At 35.8% G+C, this 27704-nt stretch overlaps 1 protein-coding gene across 1 annotated transcript in view; it reads left to right on the forward strand.

The window, feature by feature from the left end:
• The window catches only part of LOC106876626 (neuronal acetylcholine receptor subunit alpha-10), a 410306-nt gene that overhangs the window by 300976 nt on the left and 81626 nt on the right, over positions 1-27704 (forward strand). Inside the window, exon 2 of the mRNA XM_052966106.2 lies at positions 25585-25629. Coding sequence (XP_052822066.1) covers positions 25585-25629 — 45 coding nt within the window. The remainder of the gene's footprint in view (positions 1-25584; positions 25630-27704) is intronic.

Here is a 27704-nt window from a genome sequence, read left to right on the forward strand (position 1 = left end):
GTCTCTCTGTCTCTCTCTGTGTCTCTCTGTCTCTCTCCCTCTCTCTCCCCTGTGTATCGATAAATATATGTGCATAGGTATATTTATGTGCGTATGGGCTTGTGTGCGTAAAACTAGGTCCCAGCAGGCCGTAGAAATTCTCAAGTGCCAGTGGAGTGGAGAGGCTTAAATATGATTACTGCACTCTGTCTTTCCGCTTAGTACTCCTTCTCTGGATTGTTAAGCAAGAACCGATATGTGTGCATGTGTGTGAAGATATGCACATGTACATAAATCTATCTATCTATCTATCTATCTATCTATCTATCTATCTATCTATCTATCTATCTATCTATCTATCTATCTATCTATCTATCTATATATCTATCTAAATATATATATATATACATACACATATGTATAATATGTACATATTTAAACCATATAGGTACACTCACACACACATATATATACATATATATATGCTAGTATATCTATAGTATTTGAGTATATATATATATCTATATATATAAGTATGTGTATACACACACACCACGTATATATGTTTATATATATACATACATACATACATACATATATATATATATATATATATATATATATATATATATATATATATGTGTGTGTGTGAGTGTATATGTGAGTGCGTATGTGTAGTAACGTTACTTGTTTTTATAACATTTTCTATTCTCTATTTTATCTTACGCTTTCGCTGCTTATTTCGAAATCTTAGAGTAGAATTACATTTATATTTTGTTGAAAACCGCATTCTTTTTCTACACTTTTCATAATATGTGTATGTAAATTCCTTGGCATAATCTGGTTAATAAAATTCTTTCTATTGATTTGGTTGTTGGCCATTTAACATTCACACAAAAATTCCAAATTGATAGATAATGTACTTACCTTTGATACTTTTATACTAAAGTACAGAATCGATACCTAAACAGATTATAAGTAGTGGGAAAATGTTGATAACTTTGTTATTTTTATTTATATCCTCATCGTCAACATCGGTACTGCCATTCTCATTTTTCTTTGCTTGCTTGAGATAAACTGCGTAGTCATAATGGAATTGAAAGCCCCAGTTACCATTCTGTTTAAGATGTGTATGGAATAGTGAAAACATGCTATCGTTGAATAACTGTATATTGTTGGCCTGTAGGTTTATGTAGAAAAAATTGGTAGAATTCTGGATCTTGGTTTAATACTGAAAAGCTTACCCCTGGCAGATAGTGGTGTTACTCTGCTGCTTATTATGAATTAAGATTTCTGGTGGACTGAGATTAGTGCACTTCGTCAGTTACGACAAGGCTTCCAGTTGATCCGATCATCGAAACAGCCTATTTGTGAAATATAACGTGCAAGTGGCTAAGCACTCCACAGACACGTGTACTCTTTACGTAGTTCTCAAGGAGATTCAACGTGATACAGAGTCTCACATGGTTGATCCTTTGAAATAGTATTCAATTTTGCCGGCTTAGTGGGCTTGAGTAACGTGAAATAAAGTGACAAAATGCCCTACCACAATCGAAATCACGACCTTACGATCGGGAAGCAAATACTCTAATTCCTAAGCCACGCGCCTTCATGCCATATTTCTAAGACTTCAGTTAATTCATCAAGCAGCTATTAAAGAGAAATTGCATTTCAATTGAATGGGAATGGCAAAATTGACGTGACAATAGTACGGGCAGAATGGAAATTCGCAGCCACAGTCGAGAAGAAAATCTGGTGGAAGCCAGTAGCTATCATTGTGTCAGGGTAATCGATGGTTATACCTGGAGTGCACTGAATTGCCCCATGTTATGGTCTTTCACTTTGGCGATACTTTTGTGTAGTTTTGTTTATTTATATGTACCACTAATCAATGTGTATTATTCTTGTTAATCACTCGATTTCATGACCGTTAACAGTTTAACGTTATAGCTTAAGTGTTTTGCCTTTGGACTTTGCTCAGCATGTTGCAGATGCATGCTTGAAACCGCTGCTGCTGCTGCTGCTACTACTACTACTACTGCTGCTGCTGCTGTTCTTATATTGTATAACAAATCACTGACAAAAACGTATACATTACACACAACTTTTAATATATATATACTCACACTCACACGCGTTCATATGTGTATACGTATATGTATATATATATATATATATATATATATATATATATATAAATACTCTCTTTTACTTGTTTCAGTCATTTGACTGCGGCCATGCTGGAGCACCGCTTTTTAGTCGAGCAAATCGACCCAGGACTTGTTCTTTGGAAGCCTAGTACTTATTCTATCGATTTCTTTTGCCCAACCGCTAAGAAGTTACAGGGACGTAAACACACCAGCATCGGTTGTCAAGCGATGGTTGGTTGGAGGGACAGACACACAAACACATACACACAAACACATACACACGCACGCGCACACACACACACACACACACGCACACACACACACACATATATATATATATATATATATATATATATATATATATATATATATATATATATATATATATATATATACGACGGGCTTTCAGTTTCCGTCTACCAAATGCACTCACAAAGTTTTGGTCGGCCCGAGGCTATAGTAGAAGACACTTGCCCAAGGTGCCACGCAGTGGGACTGAACCCAGAACCATGTGGTTGGTAAGCAAGCTACTTACCACACAGTCACTCCTATATACATATATATATATATATATATATATATATATATATGTGTGTGTGTGTGTGTGTGTGTGTGTGTGTGTGTGTGTGTGTGTGTGTGTGTGTGTGTGTGTGTGTGTGTGTGAGTAAAAATAAATACAAAAAAGGGGTTTTGTATGATCGTGTATAGAGGAATATATTATTTTATTTAAAAGAGTTCCAGCTCTGTCTGTTTTTTATGTTTTATTTATATTCTTGTAAAATTAATGTGGGATATAGAATATGGAATATATAACATATAATATATAATACAGTCTGTCATACCGGCCATGATGAAATACCACAAGGTATAGAAAATACGTATTCGCCTTTATATATTTAATCCTTTATATTGAACACTCAATATTTCATATATTCAATAAGACATATTCCATATATTCAATAAGACATTCAATACTTCATTTCATTGTACCATCCATTTTTATATTATATATTATATATTATATATTCCATAGTCTATATCCCACCTTAATTTTACAAGAATATAAATAAAACATAAAAAAACAGACAAAGTTGGAACTCTTTTAAATAAAATTATATATATATATATATATATATATATATATATATATATATATATATATATATATATATATATATATATATATATATATTATATAGGGCGCAGGTGTGGCTGTGTGGTAAGAAGATTGTTTCCCCAAAAACATGGTTTGGGGGTTGAGTCCCACTGCGTGACAGGTTGGGCATGAGCCTTCTACTCTAACCTCAGACTGACCAAAGCCTTGTGAAGGGATTTGGCAGACGGAAACTGAAAGAAGCCAGTCGTATATAAATATATGTGTGTATAATTGTGTGTCTGTGTTTGTCCCCCTAATGTCGCCTGACAACCGATGTTGGTGTGTTCATGTCCCCGTAACCTAGCGGTTGTGCAAACGTGACCGCTAGAATAAGTACTTAGCTTACAAAGAATACGCCCTGGGGACGATTTGTTTGACCAAATGCGGTGCTACAGCATGGCTGCAATTAAATTATAGAAACAAGTAAAAGATTAAAAAAATAAAAGAATATATACGCGCACAGATGCATACATACATATGTATATATATATATATATATATATATATATATATATATATATATATATATATATATATATATGTGTGTGTGTGTGTGTGTGTGTGTGTGTGTGTGTATGTATATATATCTTTCTACGTTGATATCGAACAGTATGAATGAGTGCTCAACATGGCTTTATCGTATAAACATTCTTTATTTGTGGATTACTCAGGCTACTATTGGTTTTATGCTGACAGAGATATATCTCTTCACACTTATCAAGTGCTGCTGCTTGGGACCTTGGCGTTCGTCTCCACCTGGGATGAAACCACAATTAATTCACTTGAGATCGCGCGATGTTTTGTAATAAACAAACAAATATTCAAGTGATGTGGGAACAACTGCCGATTTGTTATCTCCTTTACATAAACTTTTGAATATACAATTTTACGATTTCACAATTACTCTATACACCAAGTTTGACACCAGAATATTTTTAAAGTAAGTGAAACTCTGCAATCAGGTGTACACATTTGCAAATGCAAACAATAAAGTGCACTTACTCAAAATGTATGATACAGGGAAGCTCACGTGAGCCATTAGATATGTGTATATATGTGTGTATGCACCTATCACAATAAAATCAAATGTAATGCAAGTGATATAATAATTAGGGAGGCACCCCCTCAAATTTAATGCAAGTGATGTAATAATTAGGGAGTCTCCCCGTCGTTTTTCTCCCAAACCTCTCGGGATTTTATCATGTTTTATTCAGATGGAGACGAGTACCAGCGTCTCATAGAACAGGTTTAAAGATAGCTAAGAGATATCACTTACTATGAAACCAATAGTATCCTAGTTAACCTACGAAGAAAGTATGTGTATATACATCTATATTTATATACATACAGTTATGTGTATATACATATAAATACATATATATATATATATATATATATATGTACGTGTGTGTGTGTGTGTGTCTGTGTGTGTGTGTGTGTGTGTGTGTGTGTGTGTGTGTGTGTGTGTGTGTGTGTGTGCAAGTATAAATTCATACGTACATATATACATAGAGAGAGAAGGAAAGAGAGAGATGGATCCATCTCTCTCTTTCTCTAATAGATAGAAATAGCTGGATAGATAGATAAATAGATAGATACATTTCTTTTATTAGCCACACAGGGCTCAACGAAGATGGGACAAATACAATGTAGAGCTTTTCTTTTTGGGAGGGGGAAGGAAGGAAAAAAAAAAAGGAAAAAAAAAATTGGTGGTGTCGATCAAAAGGGATCGTAGGAAGGGAAAAAGGGGCAGTTCGATCAAAAGGGATCGAAAAGAAAAGAAAAGGAAAGGCCGATCAATAGGGATCGTGTATCACACAGTAATGTTCTCGTGTAAAAAGAGGGGAGGACAGTTTAGGTTTAGCCGTGGAAGGAAAAGCCCACGGAAAAGACCACGGTAACCTTGGTCAATATTCTCATTGAAGAAACTATAACAGTAAGTGACTCTCTTTTGCCTTTTTGTTTTATTTTTTTTTTCTTGTTCATAGGGTTATGCTCAAGATGGCTCCGTCGTTCACACGTGCCATCCTTGCTACATTCACCCATCTTTTTTTGAAGCATTCACTAGACAAGACTTCCCTTTCTACTCTCAACTTCCTCTTCAGGTGATACTTGAAGAAGTTGATGAGAGATTGCCCAGAGAGGAAAGTCTTTGTCTCTAGACCTTTCAGACGCGTCCACCATACACATTCTTTCGCCATAGCCACAAGTACGATGAAAATAGCTCTTCCTTCCCGTTTAAAGGAAGGAGGCGCGACAATATTCACGATAGACTCGGCTGATAGACCGACTCGTCCCACACGCGATAGCAGTTGTTCGACGTAAGCCCACAGCTCGGAAATGGTGGGACACTGTACGAGTGCGTGCAGAACGGTTTCGTCGCTCTGCCGGCATCTCGGACAGGTCGGCCCCGTGTTTCTCGAGCCATGCCTGTAGAGCTTATCCCGAACGGGTAGTGCTTCTCGATAGCACTGCCAGGCCAGGGATCTCTGGAAGTTGTCCATAGGTCCCGGCCCGAAGGTCGTCTTAAACAGGCGGGTCAGGTATTCCTCGTCGACGCCCAGGTTCGCCCCGAGATCGTCGTCGTACCTTCCCTCCACTAATCCACTATAGAATGCGTTAGTTGTGATGCAGTCGCTCAAGGTTGACCCGGGTTGTTGGAGTTGCCGAAGAGCAGCGCGACACTCGCGGTGCCATTCGCCCTTCCTCGGCCTCTTCTTGATCCATGACTGCAGTTCGGTCATGGAGACGAGCTGCGGGAAAGCGCGCCGCACAAACGGTGACCACACCTGTTCACCGCTGTCTACGTAGAGCCGGAGATGTCGCAGTCTCAGCGCGTGTCTGCGCATCATCAACCACGGCATGCCCAGTCCTCCTTTTAACGGGTGTTGGCAGCAAACGGATCGCCTAACCATCGGAACGCTTCCTTTCCACAAGAAGCGGAAGAGGATGCGCTCCAGTTTGGTGATGGTAGGGTCGGGACAAGGAACGACGGTCAGGCGGTAGTAGATGACGGACGCGATGTACGTGTTCGCCACCTCCGCCCGACCTTTCAGGGAAAGCTTCCTCTCGGCCCATTGCCGGGCTAGAGTGGCCACCCTTCTCGTTATCTCGTCCCAGTTCTTCTCCGTTTGGAGGTCTGGACCAAACCAGACCCCGAGCATCTCAACCGGACCGTCAGTCCAACGTCCCACGACGGAGGCGCTACTTGACGGCATGGGGTTGCTTCTCCAGGTGCCGAGCCGCAAGCCCACTGACTTATCCCGGTTGATTTTCGCTCCCGTTACCGCTTCGTAGTCTCTCAGTGTCTCGCCGACAAGCTCGATGTGCTTTTGGCTAGACACTATGACGGTGACGTCGTCCGCGTATGCCGACACGCTCGTCCCGCATCCCAACTCTCGCGGGATGCCCCTCAGCGTCGCCAGCTTCAGCAGTAGTGGCTCGAGAGTCAACACGTACAGAAGCGACGAGAGGGGGCATCCCTGACGGACCGAACGTGCAATGTCGAAGGGTCTTGATAGATGCCCATTGACGCGAACTACCGAACGGATGCCTCTGTACAAGGCAGCCATCCAGCCGCGGAAAATGGGACCGAAGCCGGCTGCTATGAGGACAGCCTCCAAGTATTGATGGTCTACCCTATCGAAAGCTTTCGATTGATCTAAATTGATCAGGGCCCCACCCATGCCAGGTTCCTTAACTACCCTCTCTATGATGTAGCGCATCAGATGGAGGTTGTCATGGATGCTCCTGCCCGGCACCGCGCACGTTTGCGCCTTGCCGATCAGTTTCTCGATGACAAGCGCCAACCGCTTGGCTAACACCTTGGCCAAAATTTTCAAGTCTGCATTGAGCAGAGTGATGGGCCTAAAGTTATCTATGACGTCCCCCTTGTTTGGATCTTTCTTCAGCAGCGTTACGGCTCCTCGACTCACAAAACCGGGAATGCTCCCGTTTTGCTGCCAGTTGCAGTACACCGCCACCAAGACGTCTCCAAACAAGTCTGGCTTACAGTTGTAAAGCTCGTAGGGCAGACCATCCAAACCCGGAGATTTGTCCCTCGAGCATCCCGTCCATGATGATAGATAGATAGGTAGATAGATAGATAGGTAGATAGATAGATAGATAGATAGATAGATAGATAGATAGATAAATAGATAGATAGATAGATAGATAGATAGATAGATAGATAGATAGTTCAGACACACAGATACGTAGAAAAATGTTATGTATTAATATATACGAAATTTGCGTATTTTACCGTCCGTGTTTAAATGTGTATGCGTGGTTATGCAAGAGTCTCGCTACGTTTTACTGCAACTGTGCGCATGTGGAAGTTTCTCCGTGTATATCTATGTCTATCTGTTTCAATAAGAATATAAACATTGACGTCTTCATTCCAATTTTATAATGTTGCTACATCTTATCCGTATATTATTCCTAGACAAGTAGTTCGATGTTAAATATAATTCGAAATAATCCAAAGGATATACTTTCAATTTTCATGAATTTCCCCAGATGCACATTTTGTTGTTCATTTAATCAAGTAAGCTTCTACTTCAGTATTTCTGGTCCTGTTCTATAAACAAACGCACGTACACACTTACACACACATATGTATATATATGTGTTTGTGTGTGTGTGTGTGTGTGTGTGTATACATACATATGTATATCCACACATATATATATATTATACACATAGATATGTAGTCATATATATATAATGTGAATATATGTATATTTTTATATGTATATATGTATGCGGGTGTATCTTTTGTAGTTTACTTATTTCATTTACATATATTATTGTACAAACATTTCTCTTAGACTTGGAAAGAACTCTTATATTTCAGATGACGAATGGGAAACACAATGCTTTCACAAATGAATTTGTTTCTCATTGGATGATATTAGGGCTCTTCACATGGGTTCTTGAAATCATTCCTAAGATTAGCGGCTACTGAATACCTAAGTTTCAGGAGGATTACAAAAGTAGCAGCCAATCATCTGTTCAGACGAATCGAACACACCGACAGCAAAGAATATTTGATAAGTCAAAACTCTTACAGTTTGAGCTAAGATATAAAATAACGAAGTGAATCATTAGCGTGTTTGTGGAAAAAAAATATATTTAATCAATAGAAGTCGCTGATTGTAACAGTAGAACGTCGCGTTGGTTTCTTTCCTTAAGGGCAACGCACGTCACTTCAATCTATGCACTTTCTCGCCCAGAGAGAGAAGAAAATGGTAAGCCCCGGGACATACGATAGCACTTTGTAACAAATACTATAGGAACGAATCTTTGATCACAAAAGCCTCCTATCAAACAGTGAGAGAAATGCAACTTTACCTCTTCCTAAAATAAAAGAAAAAAGGGTGATTGTGTTGGATAACAATCCTCTTGACACAATTAACTGTAGACCTTGTGCAGTAACGTAGAACGACGCAGATGTGGTAAGATATAGACGTCTATATCCGAGAGACAGAATCCTCTCAGTCGGAACCTGATTTGATTTCGATGTTTGCATATGAGACACTATAGTAAATGTTTTTAGATGTACTTTATGAACACCTGCCAAATAAAGTGAGGACTTGCTAACCAATAAAGAAACTCAACGGTGATCAGTTAATTAATGTTCGCATCTGTCAGAGATTAACTTTGGATTCTTGGTGCTTTGTGTGTAACTCACAAATTATCTATCGATCTATGATATATAGAGGCACACGTGAATGCATGTATACATATATTCACATCTGTGTATATATGTATGTATATGTAACATATGGGAGAAATTTTAGCCATTTCTCCGCAGACTGAAAAAAAAAAAAGAAAAAGAACAACCTTAATCGATTTTCCCATCAGAGGCGTCCACATCATTCTGACAGTCACCAGAGAAGCAAGCAGCCAAACTGACTTTCTACTCAACAAATGCATCAGTTAGTCTATAAAGGAGTCCCTACCTTGCATACCGAAAGTGTTTAACACTTTATAAATACCACCGGCCTTACAACGGGGATCTTAGTCCACACAGTACCAATGTATGATATAATAAATACGTAACACACACACATATATATATATATATATATATATATATATATATATATATATAGTTGTTTATATTTGTAATGGTGTAACATTTTCTCCGTTTTCTCCTCTTTTCTGCCTGTGTTGTCGCACATATTCCCTCGCTTTCTTCCAAAAATTTTATGCCTTTAGCTTAGATTTTTGGAGCCTACTAATTTTGAACAGTCTCAAATGTAACAGGTCGAAACTGTAATACTTATTGGAAGCTTGACTGAAGGACAGACAACCGTCCTAGTTTTCCTGTCGGTTTTTGTATCGTCCTTCTGTACGTATGCTTTCATAGTCGTCCGTTACGTTCTTGTTCCGTTATATATATATAGTCAGATTTAGTGAGTTTGAATCACTCTCCATCAATTGGTCGCCTGCCATTGTGTTCCAGTATAGTTAAAATTAAAACATCTAGAAATTGGTGCTAGAAGTCTTGTAATTACATAGGATAATGTATATTTTAATTGCAATTTATTTTTATGAATGGAAACAATTGCCATTTTCATAAATGAACATACATTAATTATATATACATCGTGTATAAATATATACAATGATAACAGCTGCAATCGTTTGTCTTTTATTCTTTATATCTGACTTCATTTAATTGATTTCACATACAAACATTTGTGTACCTTCAACGTATATAGTTTTCCCAGAGAATGTATATTCAAGTATATTCTCATTATCTTGTATTTTTAAGTCTCGGGAGAAATGAAAGTTAACAAAGCATATGTAACAAGGAAAGAAACACAATTCTCGAGTCGCCAATTTCCTCTAGATTTACTCTTCCGTTGTGAAATAACTATCTATTGGTACTGAATGTGGAGGGTGGATAACTTAATGGTTACGATGTTGCAGTCATGATAGTAAGATTGTGGTTTCGATTCCTGGACTGGGCCATGCATTATGTTCTTGAGCATAACATTGGTTTTCACGTTACTTCAATCTGTTCAGATCTTTGTGGTTTTCGTCCCTGTTTACAATTATATTATCTTTCAAAGAATTTTTCAATGTCTCATATAGATGTAATATTTGACGATGAATCCGACTTTGTTATTCATTTATTCCAGAAAAACTTTGCAATAATGTTACAGTTGTTCAAAGTCGGATCATTTTCAGAATTTTCAGAATTTTCAGCCAATCAGAAAACAGCACGTTCGCTGCTTCTTCCATAATCAGTGGGCGGAGGGTGGGGGAATCGGAATGTCAAAACATTGCTAGACACCCACGTATACCTCTCTTTTACATATACACACATATACTCACACAGAATTGAAACGATCCCACTACCAGTTTGCCATCACCCCTTCCTTTCTTATTCATATATCACCCCCTCCTTTCTCATTCATATGTTGTGACGGAGAAATCACAAGAGTATTATTATAGTAGAAGATTATATTTCTCGTATCTTCTCCTTTTGCGCATGCACATCATCTTTGGTTACTATGGAAACAGATTTTCGCCACGGTGATGTATAAAGCACACGCTCCTGATTGGCTAATATACCCAAATTTTGCAAATATATAAACACATACATATTACATATATACATATTACATATATACATATTACATATATACATATTACATATATAAATATTACATATATACATATTACCACTTTTACATGTACATATACATAGATCTATTGATATGTATATTTACACACACCTATATGAGCGTGTCGGCTTAAGCGTGAAGCGTTTGTGTACTGATATACTCATGCATCTATGTGTATAAACACACACACATACACACACACATACACATACTCACACGTACAGGCAGATAGATAGACACATGTTATATTGTCAACGTAAAATAAGAAATGCATGCATGTCATTTCACATAAATGATTAAAAGAACTTGATGTTTCAGACATTTGCACACACACAACTGCGCGCATGTATACAGACACAAACGTATACACGAACAAGAGCCTATGCATTAAGATATGCTTTTAAAGAAAGTAACAGAAAGCAAAATCAGTTGGATAGAAGAAGAAAAAAAGCAGGGGGACAATGAACTTCTTACTCAAGTTGTTTTCCTTTATATTCCATTAACATGAAGGAAGAAATAAACTAGTTATTTCAACTTCTTCAGATTTTTGGAATGAAAGGTGCCAGAATAATGAAAGTGAAACCGAGCTAAACATGCATGTATGCATACCTCTGAATATGCATATGTTCATAGTAACCTAGGAGGAAACAAATGTATAATAATAGACAAGAAGGACAAAAACCAAACATATAAAAATATAAATATCTTTACACACACTGAACAAAACAAGAACATAAGAACATATATACATTCATAAATGTATATATATATATATATATATATATATATATATATATATATATATATATATATATATATATACAAATATATATATATATATATATATATATATATATATATATATATATATATATATATACACACACACACACACACATATATATATATACATGACATATGTGCGTCTGTGTGTGTATGTGTGAGTCTGTGCTTTATTCATGTATTCCTGATTGTATTCATTGTAAGTGTGTATCATCGGATTATTTTCCTATTCTAGTTTTACAGAAGCGTTAAGCAGAAATTCTGAAAAACTGTGTATTCACTTTTTCTTGTATATGTTAGACAATTGTGAAGAAGCATATTTATCTATTTATTTAGTTATTATAGCTCTATGTACGTGCGTACTTGTCCAAAGAATATGTTTTCAAATGTTACAGTAACACTCCCATTCCTAATATTCATGTAAATATTCAGGATCTTTTTTAAAACGGGGGCCACATTTTTCATCAATGTTTTACATAGTGTTTTTGGTACCGAAAACTTTCAAACTTCGTATACTTTTCTATTTTGTGTTATAGAACAGAAAAATATTTTTGTATTCGAATTTATTTCATGTAAAAAATTGTCTTATTTCGATAATTTCAACCAATCACTGACAAGTATTCAGTTGTTTACATTTACTCCTTTGGCTGAATAAGCGGTGTAAAGCGTATTTAATTTCCATAGCTTCGTTTTGCTTTTTTCTTTTTAAATTTGCTGTTTTACCCTAACTCTAACCCTAACCCTAACCCTATCACCGATAGAATTGTTTCAGAATCGTTTGTTTATGTAGTCGGCACTTAATGTATATCGGCTGAATGGACGTCAGTGATTGGTTGAAATTACAGAAATACGACAACTTTAACATGGAATAACTTAGGGATTTCTTTTTTTTTAAGAAGACTAAGAGAAAAAGATGTTTTATATGACACATTCTACCAGTGTTCCAAGTTTCAAAGTGTTTCGTTAATGAAAAATGTTGCCCCCGTTTTAAAAAAGATCCAATATTCATATTATTGCACTGCTAGGTGAGGGCAAAATATTCATATGCATGAATGTGTATATTCATTTAACTTGGCGTATGAATATAAGTATGTATATATAATTATATATATATATATATATGTGTGTGTGTGTGTGTGCGTGTGTGTGTGTGTGTATGTGTGTGTATTTATATATATATATATGTATATAAGGTTGAGGAGGGTATTGGATTTAACCAAACCCAGGAGGATACAGGTAATACCGAGTAAGTGCTGTATACCGACTAGTTTGCCCCAGTCGTTGTATGAACAGGATTGGGTATTATAAGTCGTGTATTAGCGTGTGTATATGTAAATACATAAAAACAAAAAAGATAAAGAGAGCAAAGGTAAGGTTGGAGAAGTATTTTATGGATAGAGTCTTACTGCAAAAACATCCATCTTTCACCATCTTTTGAATAGGATTATTTCCTTTCGATCATCTCACCACACATATACCACCAAAACTATTTCTTCTATTCTCAAATTCACAAGAACACCACCTACGCATACAGACTACGTCACTTCTTTCAATCCCTTTCCACCGTCTATAAATAGGCTTGGCAGCATCCTAAAATATGATACTACTTTCCCTCCCACCCATCTCTTCCCTTTATCTCTGTCCTTGGTTTATCACTCATACCCCCACCACTTATATACTACACATACGCATTCCTTCCTACTCACTAGACCTTTTAACCTCATCCCCCTATTCCTCCTTCACTCTATCTGCTCATCCCCTCTACCCTGTTAAGACCAACTGACCATAAATATATCACTACCATCCCCCGCCTCTATCCCTCCTCTATCCCCTTTCACATTCTGTCTTCATGCCTTGACCTAATTACCGCTCACTTTTCACTTGACTTGGCCATTCTTCAAGTAAACAAGCAAAAATCCATCGCAATATGGAATATATGTACCTCTGCTATCTATGCTATATCAACTTTCGCTCCAACATAAATTTCCGGATTATCCACACAAGGATTATTTTGCACGGATTTCTACACGGATATTCACCACTGGAATGAAACTACACTTCAAGTACTGTTCTCTCTTTTTTCAGCACATCACACTCTTTACCACGTCATACTAAAAATATCCGCCTATGCATATAATAATAGATTACTTTATTTACTCTGTCTCCGATGAAAAGAAGTACTGGATCTTCCCAGTAACAGCTGTAAGACTCTATCCCTAAAATACTTCTCCAACCTTACCGTTGCTCTCTTTATATTTTTGTTTTTATATATTTACATATATGTATATATATATATATATATATATATATATATATATATATATATATATATATATATATATGCATATATACGTACATGTATATACATACCCACATCTACATGTATATATATAGATGCGTATCTGGATACAGGACGTCACAGAAAAACGTGGGCAAAATGAAAAACAAGACATAAACAGAGTACAGAAAACACACAGCCACATAGAGAGTATTTCCTTCATCAGCTGCCCCTACGTATACAAACAGGGAAAATAGAGCTCAAAATATGAATATATGTATATTTTTATGAATATTTAGTAGAATTAACAGAGTGGTTGAAGGTCCGAGTGCTTTGTGCGTTGGCACTTATCAACCTGTTACTAGTTTGACAAGTGCCAAGGCACGAAACTTTCGGACCTTGACTCATTCTCTTACTTCTACTAAATATTTTTAATGATAATAATAATAAAATAATACATATACACACGCACACACACACACACACACACACACACACACACATACACACAAACACACACACACTGACACACACACACACACACACACACACACACACACACACACACACACACACATATATATATATATATATATATATATATATATGCGTGTATGTGCGTGTGTGCTTGTGAGTGTCTCTGTGTGTGCGTGTATGTGCATACACACGCACACATATCAACACCATCAAAACAAAACTGCTTAGCAGGTTGTAGATATTTCTTCTGTCAGGTTTCACTTCAGATATCCCCTTCAGTGATTGTATGATGTTTAGTGCCACTGTACGTACAATGGAGTGAAAAGACCAACGCGCCTGAAAGGGAATGGTGAGATATAAATACAATCGCTGGAAATTCGCGTAATGCTGTTCTAGATTTGTAATTTGCGATTATAAAAAACTTAAGAAAACTTAAGAAATGATCCTTAAAACTTACAAAGAGTAGGTTATTCATTCTTATATTCCCTAATTTTTAAATCTATATAGGCTGTAGTTACAATGCCATCTTCGTTTTACATAGTGTAAGAATGAGATCAATTGTGACCGAACGGAGGAATACGTAAATGCCTCATGTTTATATTTGTATTTGCAGTAGACAAACCACGTGACTGCCTGAACCTTGTATTTACACGTGCTTGTACTTACGCTTATGGTCACATACAGATCCCGCCCACAAACACATGTACGCACACCTAAGTCTGTAGACATGGAAATGTATATACTTACATAAATATATGTAAATACATAAACACATGCATGTATTACTCTTTCTCTTTCTCCCCCCCCCCACACATACACACACGCACACATACGCATATATATCTTTGCATGAGAAAGAATCTGATTTACAAATGTGAGGTGGAGGCAGGTACATAGAAATAAGTGTACGTTGGTGGTACAGGAGACATCATGAAAAATCCACGCAGCCATCTTACATCATTTTCCAATGTAAACAAAAGGCACTCCACATTACTATCTAGCTTCATCTGAAGGCTCAAACAGAATGGAGTGGGCATTATGACACACAGATCTGCTAAGAAATACTGCAACACATTATAGAATATCGCAGGAAAATATTATATCATGTAAGCATAAAAAGCAAGGCATCATTCCTAGAATTCGAAAAAAAAAAACATAGAAGAAGGGAAGAACATACAAATAACTAAACAAAATAGCCACTATTTTCATATGCTATATGTTATATCATTATTCCACCAAAAGTAGTTAAAAGGTCATTTTAAGAAACTATCATTCGTCATCTAAGACAATAAACTCCAACAACTGAATGGTTGTAGTGGCTGTACCTGCTGACTCGACTACTTCTTAATTGAGGATGGGCCTACTGGGAATAAGGTCAAACAAAAGAACTATACTACCCATCCCGACATCAGCATACTCAAATAGCAAAATAAGTCCAAAATCAGCATACACACCCCTTTCTCCTTACAATTACCATTCCTTTCTCTCTTTCCATCAATTTCTACTCCTCCCCACCAAAAATACTTACAGAAATGCCCACATATCATCCTTCTCATTGGTCAAAATTGACAAAAAACCCTCGGTTAAACATCCATTAATGCCATATCATTCGAAGAAATGAATGCATGAACATGATCTACCCAATCTCCATGGATACTACAGACTGCACTGTAATCATCTCAGGAATACGGACTATGATCTGAAGAAACATGTGACACATCCAAACACACACACACACACTCGCATGCACACGTATATATAATTGCGTAGCTGTACGACACTGTATACACACGCACATGTATACGCACACGTACACAAATGCATCCACACACACACAGACACGAGCGCACACACACTCATACACACGTACAAAAGTATTTTTATGCGTAAAATGTATGTGTGTGAGCAGATGCTTATTGGCTTGTAGTGGTGTGTGGTAAATAGTATTATACAAGAAGATAGTGATCGATAAAGGATAAATAAATATAAACCAAAACGAAAACTTGATTGCTAGAAACAAGTAATTGTCGGCGGTATTGTTACGAATCTTCTAAAGTATCCCATAAGTCACTACATTTTACTGTCAAGGGTTTGACAACCTCAAACGCATCTATCACAGGCTAGATTTACATCTCCATCGCCAAATGCTGCTTTGATATGACGCTCTCATTTGTTTTTTTTCAGAGCGTAGTAGAATTATATTGATATGTCATCTGAGATATTTTAGTTTATGACAAACGCCAATAGAGGTCTGGTTATAAGGGCGACGTGGGTTCAAAAAGGCTTGAAACTATAGACTTACAGGACAGGTAAGAATATACAAAGACACACGTATATATGATCAGAAACAAATGCGCTTACGCATATCAACGTAGAAGAGAATCAAAATGGAAGAATACACAGATGAACGTAGAGGTATATATGTGAGTATACTACGATATACAGGGGCATTTTGGTAAATAAAATGAGACAACAAAGCCAAGGCAATGTGAAATTTCTAGGACATTTATAATTAAAAAGGTAGTCTAACAGCTGTCCTGTAATATTAATACAAAGAAAAGAATTCAGTTCTAAAGAAACATTACGCATTTCAATATGCACAGATAAACTTGTGAACAGACACTCTGAGATAGATACTACATGTAACCACTGGCTAAATTGTTCATTTTTTGTTGTTTGGTAAAAACAATTAATATATAAAACTATGTCTTTTAGTCTTTTAGTCTTTTACTTGTTTCAGTCATTTGACTGCGGCCATGCTGGAGCACCGCCTTTAGTCGAGTAAATCGACCCCAGGACTTATTCTTTGGAAGCCTAGTACTTATTCTATCGATTTTTTTCAACAGTCTAAGTATGCCACGAGGTTTCCAGACATGAGTTCTACTCACTTGCCAAATAAGGTATAATTGTGATATTGTCTGCAAAAATTAGAAATTGGATACACAAAAAAATCAATATTCAAATTAATCGAACATAAACAATGAAACCTGTAAAATATTTCTAAATTTGATGGCTCAATTAGTTTCATGAAATTGTTGCATGAACTGTAAATAAGCAATAAATATGATTTGTAAAATTAGTGTAAGTGATACAGGTTGTCCCCAACTGAATGTGGTGCGGAAGTTTGGTTTCATTTTTTAAAGAATTTCAAGCATTCAAAGTATGAATTCATTGTACTGGGGCACACTTATTAAATACGTTCTGGAATCAAAAATTTATGTACTGTCATCGAAAACTTTTAACTGGAAAAATGCTGAATTATCGGAGTTATTGGCATTGAAAGTGTACATGCATCAAGAAGGGGCAATAGCAAGGTTTAGAAGTTCAAACCTGTGAGTAGTGAAATACAGAATTAGGTCCTCTGAATCTGGAATCAAAAATTTATGTACTGTCATCGGTTACGTTTAACTGGAAAAATGCAAAATTATAGTAGTTATGGGCATTGAAAGTGTACATTCACCAAGAAAGTGCTATAATAAGGTTTACCAATTGAAAACTGTGAGTAGAGAAATGCAGAATTAGATCCGCTGATTATGAGAATCAAATAATGATCGCTTCGCTAAAATCTAACAACTGTGTGTGTAGGTGCTATGGATTATTTCCTTTGAGTGTTTAAAAAAGATAGCTATATGAGGTAGATATAAAGATCCCTTCCAGGGGCCGTATTGTTCAGATTTTTAATGTAAAAATAGCTGGTTTCTAAGACTTTAATTTACTCTTACATGAATGAAGTATATTAACATTTAATGACGAAATATTAAGGTGCTGACGATACTTCTTTTAGATAGTACAGTTTATTTTGAAAAATATAAAACATAGACCTGCGAAAAACAAGGTTCCATGGATTGATGGTATTTAACGAACGTCAAATACGAACTGATTTGTAACACAACGCACATATTTCACGCTTTGCAGAATTCATTATCAGTTACTTTTGTATAAAGTAGAACTAACATCAGCGTTAAAACAAAGGTCTGTAAAGTAATTTAGTAATCAAAGGTCATAGCACCATATCGGGCTTAATATATTCTTTTATGTTATAGAAAGTCAATAAATTCATTTAGAAGGGGGTGACCTCTAGGTAAAATCATTGAATTTCTATAATATATGATAATTGTCTAGCTGTAGATGCCGTTTTATCACGAAGGAGAGGTTTATTTACTGATGGTTGTATTAATTAAACTTTCACTTATATTTTATATTAATTTTAAACTCTGTTACACGGAGAACAAAAGCTTTCAGCCTTATCTATAATTGGGTAGCTATGTAGTAAACGTTTTCCCAATAATTTCTCAATATTCCATCGATAAATTTCTAATTTTATATTATTGTCCAAACCATGATTACTTGAAGGACTGGTACATAACTCAATGCTATACAGTAAAATCTGATGAAAATAATATTTCTTCTCCCTCCATAGATATGAATAGAATTTATATATATATATTTATTCGTAATATATGTATTAGAAATTCAGTATACAAAGATCTAACTGGAGTTTATTCCATTGAAACATAAATATGAAGAATATGGATCAGTGTAGAACAAATTAGGTTGTATTGTAACCTATTTACATCGGAATGATTTTAGCTCTGATGGAACGCATATATGACTTTATGAAATGGTTTCTAAAAGTGCAAACAAAGAAAGGAATGTATTATAGGACAACAAAAAGTCTTTGCACAGCTACTCTTCAACTATTCCCGCACGACTAATCCGTCTGCAAACATTTTATCGAAGTATCACCAGCATTAACAGAATTTTTATTATAATATCTTACTAGAAAGGGTATCCATTAACTCATCCTTTAATAAACAGACTATCTACACGGATGCGGACCACAGAAGACTTATAACTAACTGGTGTTCATGTTGTACTCACAACAACAACAACTACTACTACTACTGCTGCTGCTGCTGTTGCTGCTGCTGCTACTGCTGTTGCTGCTGCTACTACTACTACTACTACTACTACTACTACTACTACTACTACTACTACTACTACTACTACTACTACTACTACTACTACTACTCATAACAAAAACGACATTAAAATCATGTCGTCAAGAGCCCTTATACAAATTTGTTTGATCCATTCAAATAGCTTTCATATCATGTCCTACCGTTTTCAGAAGTAATGGCATACTGTTTAATGTGGAACTAATGACTTTATGCCTAAAAATATTTAGCATTGTCTGTTATTTCAGATTTCTCGACCTAGCTTCAACAGCAATGCTGAAAATATTTGGTTTTTATATAATTCTGAAGGCTTTGTAAACGAAGTAAAGAACACAAGAGTTAAAAAATAACAAGAGGGATTTGTATAACACGCCTTCAACAACTTCCACATTAATACATTTTAGTGGCGAATTTGTTGAGTAATTAGAGCGTCAGACAGAATGGCTCAATATTTGTTCTGGACCAACATGTTCTGGTTTAAAATACAGCAGAGGTTAATTATGCTTTTCGTCAGTTCAAGCTCAATAGTAATGTAACAATCCAGGACAGTGGCTTGGTGGAACTGTAAGGACGTCGACTTGCAGCATTTATTGTGTAACATTGTGCTCTGAGTTCGAATCCTGTGGGGGCTACTAATACGGCTGATTTAATTCGTCAACCTGTTTAATACCACCGCCTGGTATCGTGGATGCTTTTTGCAACGTGCACTCTGTTGCAGGCTTTGGAGCAAGGTCACCGATTTGAGGACCCTCCGACTTTACTAAACAGTCTCGGATGTCGTGTAAAAAGTCATAAGTACTGCCTTCCCTTAACTAAAAGCTGAAAATAAACATCTTTTGAGAAACACCGTGACCTTCTTGTCAGATATACGCCTGCATTGTTGCAAAAGTGAAGGCTGTCGACTGAATCTTTCCTTCGTATACCGAGCCAATATATTCTAGTTACATCCGATCAATGAAAGTGGGAATCAGTCTGGAAGCCCTGGAATAATCGAAGCCAATTACTTTAGCACACGCACGGACGAGCACATAGACTCACGCATATCTCTACAAACTTAGTAACATGGCAGAAAAATTGAATTACTATAGGATTATGGCGTGTTTTGAAAATATTACCGATTGAAATTCGTTTAAATTTTCAACATTAACAAGAAATACAATTGGCAAAGCAGAATCATTTTTGGGGGAAATAGATATATATTTTGAAATGATAAAATAGAACGATCAATTCGGAAAAGTAAATGTATAAGAAAATTAAAAGTAAAAATGACAGCTCTATGGGAAATAGCTCTGAGAAGAAACTGAAATAAATAAATGAAATTATGTTAGAAAATGTAACAATGAGTGAAAGAAGAAGAAAGAATGAAAGAATGAATTAAACAATGGAAGGAATAAAAGTGAAAATAATTATGAAGGCGTTATTAGAAATGGGAAGAGAAATGGAAAATAAAATATGAAATGGAAGAAAGGGAAACGAAATAAAAAAAAGAAAAAAAAGAATATGTGAAGGTTAATGACAGAAGGGGGGAAAAAACTGACAAGCGACAAGAAAAGAAGACGGAGGAGAGTATAAAAAGAAGACGGAGGAGAATGTAACAAAGCGGGACATGTTGAGAAATCAAAATGAAACAAAGATGAATGGGAATTAGAAACAGAAAAAGCGAAAAAAACTAAACTGTATCAGCCATGATAGAATTAGACGAACCATAGCTTTTGTGTAGTGCTCTGTTTAAGGCCTTGGCTCACAGGAATAGGGTTTTTGATCTTAGCAATTAAATTAACGATACAGTGATTAATTCTACAGTTCATTCGTTCCCTTGAAGAATGAAATGTACCTCCGCATGCTACTTATTTACACAAGCCGACGTCATGCTAGATGTAGCAGACAAATTTTCCTCAAATCACACAGTGAAATATTACAAGTTCAATGGGCAGTTTGGATAATGATGTCCCAGATCAAATTGTCTAAAACAAATAGAATTGTCACTGTTTTAAGAAAACTGAAAAATAATTGTTGTCTAGGAGTGACTAGGAGGTAAACAACAACGTCAACAACAACGAAGACATCGACAATAATTTTTTCCTTTCTGTGTATCGTGCTCTTACGTTCGAGAAATTTTTGATGTCCAACCATGTTGTTTATTAATCAGTATAAGAAAGAACGTTAATTGCATTCCTGGAGAGTTCTCTGAAAAAGTATATAGGAATAAATCTTTATCTTTTTCATTTAGTTATCGTTACTTTCTATCCGAATTGTACGATTCATATAATCACACATCTGTTTACGATATACACGAATAGTAATAGCTTCAAATTTTGGCCAGCATGTCTACGGGAAAGGCGTTAGTCTATTACATAGACCCTAGTGCTTAATGTGTACTTACTTTCTCGATCTCGAAGTGATGAAATGCAAAGTAGACTTCAGCATAAAAACATGAAAAAATACTGCTACGCATTTTGTCCATCGCACTAGCGAGTCTGCTCACTTCCCGTTTTACTCAGGAATAATAACCATACAAGCAACGGCAATAATCGTCATTTCTGATTGAAGCAGAAGATCAGTAATTCCGAGGGGAGTTTTCATTCGTTGACATCGACCCATTATTTGACTGGTACTTTATTTTATCGACACTTGAAATAATAATAATGATTCAATTCAATTGTCGCCCGGGCGTCAGTGAATGAACATTATAAGTAGAGTATATAATTTGTGCTTATATTTACGTAGATCGAGCGAGATAAAAATATGAATTGGGACACATGGCATATATCTAAAAAAAAAATCTAACATCGTCTCACTACATTCATAGTGATTATTTCATCCGTCAGTAACATATCTCAAAAAAGAAAGTTACTAAGGACACGCCTCAACTAAAAGGAAACTATATGAATAAATGGAGAAACTTACATCTAGATATGTATAATATATGTATATATCATGTATGTACATATATTATACATATGTAGATATAAGTGTGTGTGTTTGTGTTTGAGTGTGTGTGTGTGTGTGTGTGTGTGTGTGTGTGTGTGTGTGTGTGTGTGTATGTGTGTGTGTGTGTGTGTGTGTATGCACACACCGACATTCAGACATATCTTTATACGGCAGTTTTCCGCAGTTTTCGTCACCTAAATTCCACAAGCAAAGAATAGTAAAAGGGAGGTAACAACGGTTTTGAACGAAGGAAAATTCTTTAGCACACATGCCGTGACTGCGCCTATACTAAAAGTCTCACATCACCTAAATTTCCTAAGCAACCATCTTTCTTCGTAATAAGTTGGCTAGATTTCGTTTAACTTCACTTAACGGAAAAGGACAAATGTTAGTAGCATTATATTTTATGTAAAATGAACTCATAAGTTTATAATGTGTTAACAATACATACATGGTATAGATTTAAAACTTTGGCACAGGGTCAGTAAATTCTATTGAGAGGGTAAGGTGATTATGTTGAGCCCAGTGTTCTACTGGCCCGTATTTTATCGACTCCGAAATTATAAAAGGTTAAGTCAACTTCGAACTGACAACATGAATATGTGACAAAATGCCGCTAAGCCTTTTGCTCGGTATGTTCACGTTTCAGCCAGCTTGCTGTCTTACACTACATGCATAATAATGCTATGGCGTTCGTCTTCTTTTAAACATGAAATTTATATCAGTAAATGAACAATTGATTCTTCGCCATTAAATGATCCCAAAAATTTTCCCAGAACCCATAAACTGAGCCCTTAACCGAGGTCTACATAAAAGTGTATGCACATAATCGACTACATTCAAGTTACTTTGATGAAAATCGACTGATATTAATTACACTTCCTCTACCTAGCAGATAAGCTCACATAACTTGTGTAGGTAAACAGTTTACATGAAATTGACGAAAATTATTCAGCCTTAGATTTAGTTCATATTTTGAAAAGAATTTGATCCTGCAAGACGAAAATAAGAATATTTACGGATCAGACATTCTACTTTTGGGCTACTATTCATTGATTAAACATTTTAGCACACTTCTTTCAGAGAAAAAAAAAATCCAGTTCAAACACCAAAGTTATCAAGTAATTGCGTCTTGCATTCACAAGATACTGAAATGAGGAGAGAAATTTCGCAGGTGACATTTAACAAACAATTATTGCAATATACTAGGAACTGATGCTATATTTACCATCAAGCAATTTCCGGCCGAAAGTTTCTCTGCCAAAATTACTCAATTTTTATGTAGTGAGTATATTTAGAAACTATGATTAAAATACAGGAGATAGCGTTGTCATACGCATACGCATATATTCACTATCACACACTCATATGTCACACTCAGGAACTTCCATGTATAATGATAGTCTAATCTAAGGGTGCGTGAATACACTTCTATACATAAATATATGCCAATCACTAACTCCATCAATCAATCAATCAATCAATCAAACACTCACCCAATTAATCTATCTACCTATGTATGTATCTATTAAAGTATGTTTTTTGTTATTAAAGTTATAATAAAAACTATTTTACTTTATACTGAATGATTATTCAAAACTATATGTAGATTACACACACAAACACACACACACATACATACACACACATACACACGGAGGCATATATAGCATGCTTATATGTGTGACTGTGTTTGAAATCTTTTTCAATTTTTTTTTTTTTTTTTCGTCTATCTAAGTTGCTTTCATTGTATTTTGATAGACAGAAACTTACCCAATGCATCTTTCACCTTTCACTACTTCTATACTTCAAGGTCGATAAAATAAGTACCATTTTAACACAGTGGACGATGTAATCGACTTATCCTCTCCTGAAATTTCTAACCTTGCGCCAAGTTTAAAATCAGCAGATATATATGCCTGTATGAGGGAGAACGTGCGTATAAACACGCTTAAACATACACACAAACACGCACTCCTGTATTTAAATGTTAAAACAGAATAGATAAGTCATATACAAATCACATGTCTTGAGGCTTTCATGTATATTTAATATATAAGATATCAATGTATCTAAATATCCTGGTGTATGTTTAAGTTTGGGTCTGAATATGTGTGTGTGTGTGTGTGTTTGTGTGGTTGTAAGTGTGTGTTTTCGTGTGTATGTGTGTGTGTGCTTTGTGAGTATGTGAGTTTGTGCGTGTGTGTGTGGGTGTGTGTTTGTGAGTGTGTGAGTTTGTGTGTGAGAGTGCGTGTGTGTGTATGTGAATGAGTGTGTTTGTGTGAGTGCGTGTCTGTGTGCGTTTCTGTGTGTGTATGTTTGTGTATGCGTTTGTGTGTGTTTGCGAGTGTGTGTCTGTTTCTGAGTGTGAGTGAGTGTGTGTGTCTGTGTGTATTTGTGTGTGTGTATTTGTGAGTATGTGCTTGTGTGTGTGTGTGTGTGTGTGTGTGTGTGTGTGTGTGTGTGTGTTTGTGTGTGTTTGTGAGTGTTTGTGTTTGTGTGAGTATGTGTGTGTGTGTGTATTTGTTGTGTGGGTGTGTTCCTGTGTACTTTTGTTCGTTTGAATTTCAATGTGTGACTTACCTTTTGCTTGTACTTACAAGGTAATAATATATTTACCAATTGATTTCCAATTCAAATGTGCCTCTTCTTCCGTGCGCGTGAAATTCAATATCTGGCATATTTTTCCCGATAAAATCTTCGTGTATATCAAACAGGAATTTGTATATATTTAGGAAATTTAGTATTAATTTAGATGTCGAACCTTATACCCAGTGGGTCTAAGAACGTTGATATTTGCATTTGTATACAGGTATATGTACTTTTTATTATTTGAAATCTTGATGCAAATCATGTGCAGGATTTTGACAAACTAGTCTCTTTATGTACGCACGCCGTACATATATACGTTCTTATATCTCCATGTATGTCTAATTGTAGCTACGTGTCTTTCAAGTTATCTATGTATAATATATATGTACGTGCGCTCTAATATAAGACATGTACACGCATATGTTTGGTTTTTAGCACATATGTTTGTTTTAATGTATATCTCTCTCTATTTCTCTCTCAGTCTATTTGTCTATCTATATGCCCGTCTTCTTGTCTGTTGGTTTGTCTGTCTGTTCGTCTTGTGGTCTATTTTTCTGACGCAATCTCTATTTATCTATATCTCTTTTTAAAAATTTATTTCAATTCAAATTTCATTATTTCTTACTCTTTATTATTTCAGGATGAAAAGAATCAAGTTCTCATAACGAATGCTTGGTTAGTAATGGTGAGTACTTCCTGTGGTTTAATACTAGTTTTGTCCGTATTTTTCCTTAACTCAGTTTTGATATGTAAACATATTTTTTTTCATTTTATTGAAATAAGATACGTTTAGGAATTTGTTTTGCAGGATTCCTGACGTGAAACCCTATACTGATATTGTTATATTTCGAGATGGTCACTTTATTATTTTTTTTGCCGAAAAAAACACACGCACAATATATTCGGTCCTCACTTGTTGACTGCTGTTCTTAAACGAGTAAAGAACGAATGTATTGTGCGTATGTTTATTTGGCAAATAAAAAGAAAAAAAAAACTACCCTGAAATATGACGATATGAAATAAGATAATTAATATTAAGAACTGAAATCCTGTATAAACTTTCGATGACTACCCAACTAGCATATCTCTTACATGGAACTTTCCAGTTATTTACTTTACAAGAGCACCGTGATTCTGAAGTCAGATATACTACGTACATTGCTCTTTTGCCCAAAACGCACTTGATGATATGAATTCAATCATATCTTTTTGACCCAGCTCCATCGCGTGGCTTTTAGAGGTCCCTTGCAACTTTCTGTTTCGAGGCCCCATCCCTTCAATCCAAATTCATAATCTAGGCACCCTTTTATTCATAGCTATATTTTACTTTATTCTATCTGAAGTTCAGTATTTCACGTTATCCTAAAGAACATCTTTAAAAGCACAAGTTAAATTTATTTAGGTCTGTTAGACATTTCAATAAGTAAAATTTCCAGATATGAATAAAAGAGCATTTTTATAATCCAGGCAACTTTCAAAGACAAACACGGCACACTTTTCGCTTTCGCGAAACATCGATCAGTTCTGAATAATTAAGCTGAGAGCTAAGTACAATAGATATCGTAGACAATCCACAAAGTCTGGTACACGTTCGTGGTACAATGTAATAATTTTACAAGAATTCTTGCAGGTACAATGTATTACCATTTAGTTCTTGAAATTCTTAGTTAGCATAGATAATTTAATTCTTGTTCAACACCTTAACCAAAGTAAATAGATAACTCATCTACGTACTTTCATTTTAACATCGGACCCCTCAACCGCAGAAGCCCCCTGTGACCGTAGGGGTTGCAGGGGTTTAGCGACAGACCTGGTTTAGCCAACTGGCGTTTATGTAAAAAGGGATTACATCTCCGTGAGTATTTTGCATCACGACAATAAATTTGATATCTCACGATATTGTCAAACAGATAGTGTTACACCTATGTTAGAAATTACATGCATCATAATGGCATATAGAAGAAAAACCTGCAATATGTTTCTATATATTGATACTACAATATTGATAGTTTCTTCTTACTGGAAATTTTCATTTATTTAAAGAATATTTCATAGGAAGCAAGCATTGTATAATTGTTGTAAGCTTCCGCTATACTAAGTCTCGGACAGACGCTGAAATGGCGATTGGGCCGTGCGTATTTTGTTCCTACTAATTCGGAACTTAACAAAATAATTATGAATGTGGTATTGCTTGGCTACATTATATGAAAACAATTTAGTTGATAATTCTAGCAGATAGAGCGACAGTGTAAAGTCCTTCCTCACTGTGTCGAAATAAACTTCGTTGTAGTTCCTTTCATTGTTGTTGTTGCTGTTGTATTCTTGTTGATAATATGACACACACACAAAAAAAAAACCCAACAACCTCCTACTGCCTGTCTGTCGTCTGCCTGTTTCTTTCTTTTTAATGTGATATTTCATTCTTTCAGAGAGATGGATGGTGAAATACGTGGCCTGAGAGAACGATTACATGGGCAAGAAGCAGAGTGGAAAACGAGACACAATTCCACGATATGTATGTGTGTTTGAATGCGTGTGTGTTTGTGTGTTTGTATGTGTGTGCGTGCGCGCGTGTGTGCATGTGTGTGTGTGTGTTTGTGTGTGTATGAGTAAATCTCACCTCATTCGTGTTTTTACACACACACACATATGTATATATGCATGTATATACGAGTATATATATATATATACTCGTATACTCATGGCAGCTTTCGTCCTAATTTTGGGACTGCCATGTTGGCTTGGCGATAACTATTAATT

Source organism: Octopus bimaculoides, chromosome 3 (genome assembly GCF_046866305.1).
Source record: "Octopus bimaculoides isolate indiv1 chromosome 3, ASM4686630v1, whole genome shotgun sequence".
In the NCBI taxonomy this organism is placed as follows: Eukaryota; Metazoa; Mollusca; class Cephalopoda; order Octopoda; family Octopodidae; genus Octopus; species Octopus bimaculoides.